The sequence below is a fragment of the Rhea americana genome, unplaced genomic scaffold (genome assembly GCF_003343005.1).
Source record: "Rhea americana isolate MKP2758 unplaced genomic scaffold, rheAme1 scaffold_32, whole genome shotgun sequence".
NCBI classification, from domain to species: domain Eukaryota; kingdom Metazoa; phylum Chordata; class Aves; order Rheiformes; family Rheidae; genus Rhea; species Rhea americana.
Window position 1 is genome coordinate 3411835 of NW_028186446.1, and position 6000 is coordinate 3417834.

At 41.0% G+C, this 6000-nt stretch overlaps 1 protein-coding gene across 1 annotated transcript in view; it reads right to left on the bottom strand.

The window, feature by feature from the left end:
* Window positions 1–5922, bottom strand: part of CALCR (calcitonin receptor) — a 164959-nt gene extending 159037 nt beyond the window's left edge. The window contains exon 1 of the mRNA XM_085310511.1: window positions 5892–5922. Coding sequence (XP_085166637.1) covers window positions 5892–5899 — 8 coding nt within the window. The 5' untranslated portion in view covers window positions 5900–5922. The remainder of the gene's footprint in view (window positions 1–5891) is intronic.
* Between the last annotated feature and the right edge of the window lie 78 nt (window positions 5923–6000).

Consider the following 6000-nt stretch of genomic DNA (forward strand, 5'->3'; position numbering starts at 1 on the left):
ATTCTATGATTGCCTGAGATAAATGGAAGTGGCCCATTCCCTCCATGAATTTATTTAGTTTTTGATTACCTTTCTCATTCTTCCATTAAGCTGTAAAATAGTGCCATGGATTACAGTAATTTCTGTTATGTGAGCACAGAAAACTAAGTAAATATTTCACCATAAAAAACACACACATAAAATTCAGTCAGTGTTTGAAGAGATACTGTGCCAAATGTAGAGTCTTATTCCAGTCACTACTAAAATAGTAAAATAGAAATTTTGTCTCTTTTTCTTTTGCAAGTGTATCTCAGCAAAACCTTAACTACATAGCTTTGACATCTTTCTAATAACAACACTGTTTTAAGAAGCATTTCACATCATTTAAAAGAGTTTTTTTATTGTCAGCTTAGTTGTGATAAGACACAATTTGTCTTGACTCAGGAAACCTCAAAATATGTCTGTGAACTCACTTGGCATTGCCCACAGAAGTGTCCAATTTCTAGGGCAAAACAACAGAATAAAAATCTGTTTTTCTAATTGTGGAAAGGCAGTTCAGCATTTAGTAGCATATTCCAGAAGAGAACGGCATTTCAAACACCTGCTTCTGAACAAAAGCAGTTTTCTAACCTGTGCTTTGTCCCAAGTCAATAAAGACATTTTAAACCACAGTGAGCATGTCAAAATCACCAACAGGCATACATCACTATCTCTGTATTATTTTAAAGTATATATTGCCAGAGCTACTATAAATAAAATACCAGTTAAATCATAGATTCAAAAATATTGCAAAATTTATCAAGTGTATTTTTCATCTAACTCTTTATAATAGYAAATAATGTTCAGCAAAAGCCACAGACAAAGGGCGATACATTCTTATACACACTGCTGTATATAACGAAAAAGAAAAACATTTGCTGGACAGTGCCATGTGAAACAAATTGTTTATTTTCAAAAACTCTATTAAAGTGTGATGTAAATAACCAATTCTGCCAAATCTGTGCCAGGTCTTCTATTAGGAATAACTTAAAAAATGATCAAGAAGCCAGACTGCAGAAGATTATTTTAAAACAGATGCCATTCCATGTAACCTTTACTAAACAAGACAGGATTACCGTGAATAAACAGGTGCAATGCAATTGTATTCAGCCATAGTGGATGCACAAACTGTATTTTCCATTTTTTTTACTGTCTGTACAAGTAGAAACACCGGCACCACATCATCAGCCCACCTCCTCCTGGATCCAGGAGATCCCTGCAGGTTGCCCTGGGTCTGAGGTGCACAGGCCAAGCTGATCCTTGCAGTAATCCACCTCTGAGGATTGCAGGAGGCAACTTTCTAAAAGCCAGTACTGACCTGCCCKTCTGCAATACGATCCTAAATTCAGAAGACATTTGGGGAACAATGGAAAAATCCATGGCAGTGTARTTCTGATGTGCTTTATAGCTACTCTCACTCTCAGTGCTATTTATTACTAAGTATGTTAAATGGCTCCACTTTCACCTTGCAGATGAGTATCAACATTTCTTGTTCTTCCTTGGTTTAATGGTAAGTCTTTGCATGTGCCTATACAAGCTAGCGTACAGGTAGTCAAATTAAGCCCTCCATGAAAAGGTAACTACTAGTCCCAAGTCCTCCCCACTCTGTCAACCCATACCCTTATCTAAACTTCACCTCTAAATTACAGAGGCGATTAAATGGCTCATCTGCTCACAGATCACCGGTGTGTTCAACAGACCACCCAAAATAAGAGTCCTTTGACATTTATGGGTATCATCTTAATTAAAAAGGTATCCAGCTAAAACATATCCACAAATACAAACTTTAACATCAGCATGGGTTTCCCGGTTGTTACTGCTGGGTGAATACCAAACCCAGAATTGCTACTATTGCTGCCGATTAACTGAGATATGCCAACATCACTGCGCTATGTGCACATCGTGTTAGCCAGTGCTGTATACAAGCGATCCAGTGTCTCTCCAGTTCATTGGTAAATCCAGTTCAAATTTCATTCAATATGAAGAACAGACTTTYAAAAACAGTCCTGTACATAGATTCTCTGTTCTTTCTGCTTGCTTATCCCACCACCAAAAGCCATGCATGGAGCATAACTGTAATAACAACAACAAAGCTTCACATACGGTATGTGTGTTATTGACCTTCAAGCAGAAATCTTTATTTCAATTAACAGCACTATTTAGTAGTCTAATCTTTCACAGGTGCTTCAGAAGAATCTGAATTACACGTTAAGGAGATCTGTAGCTAGACTTACTCYGCATCAGAAGTACTTGTTACAACATCCGTACTGTAGCAAGTACCCCTCAGACAAAACACCACCTCTACAAGAGCGTGCCAGGCAGAGATCCCAGGACTAGCTCCGGAGCAGCTATTTCAGGTATTGAAGCRGTGCTGTCACGTATGCACACAGCTGCCCCGACGTCAGTGCTGTGCTCCTCAGGCCTCGGCCACGGGGCCACGTCTTGCACTCCTGGCAYGTGTCTTAAGCTGCTGTACCCGAGGCCTCTCACAGGCAGACCCACACCTTCCTGCGCAGCCAAGTGACTAAAAGTAATGCCAAAGGAGAAAGTGGATGTAAAAGACCAAAAAGCAGCACAGAGCACAATATGTAATTATATGCTGTTACTTGGCAGGCTATTACAAGTAAACATTGAGGTTGTACTGAGGTAAACAAGATCAGAGGGTAATAACRTACAACCCTAGGGACTGGTCATTCTTTCCTCAGTGCCTCCATCAAAGGATCAATTAATGCTCCATCCTGCTAAAAGGTGCTCAGTGTACCCTTGCTAGCACAGCGCACTCGTGTTTCAGACCTTGGTCATCTGTTGTCCTCCTGCCCGGCCTTTGGCAGCGTTTTGGTGCCTCTTGGCTCTTTCAGTTGTGTATGTTTCAAAGAGTGAACCCTCGTGGGTGTCTGTCCTCCCAGGCAGGGACCTGACCGCGKGCCACTCTAATACAGCAGCAGCTGATGAAAGTGCTCGGCAGATAACCACATCGCCCTGGAAAAGGTCGGGCATGAGCTACGCCAGCATTAATAAGAGCTTCAATATTGACTTCAGTGCCAACAGAGGTAGGACCTGAATAATCGGAAGTGGAATAAAAATGAGCTCTCCAGCTTAGTAATTTATGGGACTGATTCAGAACTGAATTTCATGTTGGTTGTAATCATTGTTTCAAGCAAGTGTAGCTCACTTGACAAGATTCAGTCATTCATTTTCTCAAAATTTGAATTTGCACATATCATTTTAATAATAAATATAGAAAAGTCTTTCTTCTATCTAATGATTTTCAGGAACTCTAAACCATGTTATGCTTTTTGGTTTTCCATTTTTGCTTATACAAAATTAATGGAATTAATAGCGCTATTTTGTTTATGCTAGTATTATTATGTAACAGGACTTGTATATAAGCAAATGCCCATTTAGCTTCCTACAGGACCATAGATATAGATTTTAAATAAACATGTAATACTAAATGGCTAGCTTTTAAGCATTGTTCCATTCTACTTTGATCTGAGAGAAGAGTTGGAAGAAAAACAATTCCACAAAACATTCTGTAGATCATCATTTTCACCTTTAATGAAAATGTTCAGCTTTTTCAAAAGCTTCCAAAACCATTCTGTTGTAGACATGGTGAAAAAAAGTTTGTTAAAATGTATTCACTCAGTTTAACAAGCTTATTCTTGTAAATATATTATATAGTAATATTTCAACAAGTTCTTTAGAAAAGATGCTTCTATTCCTCCATCTCACATAAAAGCTTATGAGCTGCAGAGAACTGAACTATAAGAAAGCTTTATTGTTTACAGACATTCTTATAATAAGTAAAAATCTTGCAGTGAACTTCTTTACCATAAACAACATATTTTGATGATATTTCCCAACACAGTCTTAATATTTCTGTTAAATTATGGTACATACCCAAACTGCAATCTGACTTATTCATGATGCATTCTGATAAAAGTATCCACAAAAATCTAAGTATAAGGCAAACGGAGCAGCCTATTCTTTTCAAAAGCACAATACAATTTATTATTATATAGTGAGTTGCTTTAAACCTATATGGCTATTCATCCAAATTATAAAGCACTGTTATAGGGAGTTGTTGTATGTGACATGACTACCCACATTTTAAACCAAGGTTGGCTGACACTGAGCCATAAAATGATAATGAAGACATGTGGTGAAACCCCATCTTTGGAGGTGTTAATTGGGGTTTTGCCATTGATCTTAATAACACCAAGTTTTACTCAAGATTTGCAACGTTAGCATATCTTACTGCATATAGCTGAGTACTGAAACATTTTAGCCCATTCAGAATACATGTCAGCCAGCAAATGACAGCTATAGTAAGCCTCACAAAGGTAACTTAGCAAAGATTGCCTACTGCTAAAGGTTGTCAGATTTGTGAAAGCATTAAATGGAAGCTGTCAATAAATTTATCTACTGCACACTTATGCTTAGGATTCTGAGTGATGAATCTCTCTTATCTAATATCACCTGCAGCTTGAGCTGTTGGTGACAAGAGAACCTCACCCTGGCCAGCACTCATACTCCTTCAGCCCTCGGGAAATGCAAGGTCCCTTCCAGCGACCAAACACCCAAGTTCTCCACCCAAATACTGTCCCACGAACACAAGGGTCCTGAATACTGCCCTATGAACACTTTTCCCCCAAAGAAGAAGAAGAAAGAGCTTTATTTGCTTCAGTACCTACAAAAAGGCAAAAGCATTTTGATGCACTGACTYGATCAATTCATTCCAAACTCCTTTTACTCAGATCATTTAACTGTTTTGTAAGAGTGAAAGAGCACAGTCCTGGGAAGAATATCATGTACTGTACTACCCTTAACAAGTATAACTGATAGTTGCTGAACTTAAAAGCATGGCAGGAAGGCAAATGTCAGATATTGAAGAAATCAACTTCAAGAGATCTCAGGATACACAGAGATCTTTCTATTGAATCTTTTTTATCAATGACTTTTTTGTCCAGTGTTTCAGTTACAATTGACATCCTGTAACTGAGATAAACCAGAAGTTTTTCTCTTTTCTTTACAAATTGTCAACTACCTTAATCTTGTCAAGAAGCCCACAAGAATGAAATCAATAGAGCAATTTAAAGAYAAAATTGGCAAGTATTTCTATTGCACTTGGACACATAAAGTAAATAGTCTCATACATCAATGTAYTGTCATCAATGGCAATATTCTGAAACTTAATAATGTTTTTACATTTGCAGTGTCAAATGACAAAGGAAATACAAATATCAGTTCAACAGATGGAAAATTACATGAAAATAATATCTGACATGAATGAAAAACATTGACTAGTGACTCAGGTGTCATTTAAATGCTCTGTACTTTCAGGATGGAGAACTGCTACGAGCTGTAATTTACACCATATTGTGTGTAAAAAAAAAAGCTAAAATAAAACTCGACAATTCATAATTTCCCGTCGCCCTTCTGCAACGTAACCCTTGGCATCCAGCCGGGGACAGCATGCCCGCCGGCTGCCCTGCGGGGCGCCGCGCACCCGCGGAATCCCCGCGCCGCCGCCCGCCCCGGCCCGCGGCGGAGGCTCGGGCGGCTCCTGCCCACTCGCGGCCCGGACACGCGGGAGGGCAGCCCCACGCACCGGAGCCAGCAGCGCCCAGCTCTTCCGAGGGAGCAACACCGCGCACGCTGCACCTGGGGCTTCTGCTCTCCCCTCYTACACCTTACTTCCCCCCTCCTTTTTTCCCCCTTTTTGCTGTGCTGGGAAGCAGGCTTTGCTCCCCGCTGCAGACCTCCTCTCTCCGCGCAGAGGGGTCCCTCAGCGGCTCCCCCGCACCCCCCGGCCGAAGCCCGCACCGGGGCCGGCGGGTTGAGGGCAGGTGGGCGAAGTTCCCGGGACTTACAGTCGCATCGCTCCCGGGCGCTGGCGCGGCGCCTCTCGCAGCCTCCCGTCCCCTCGGGCACCTCGGCAGCGCTCCTGCTCCGCGACGTCAGTCAGTCAGTCCGTCCGTC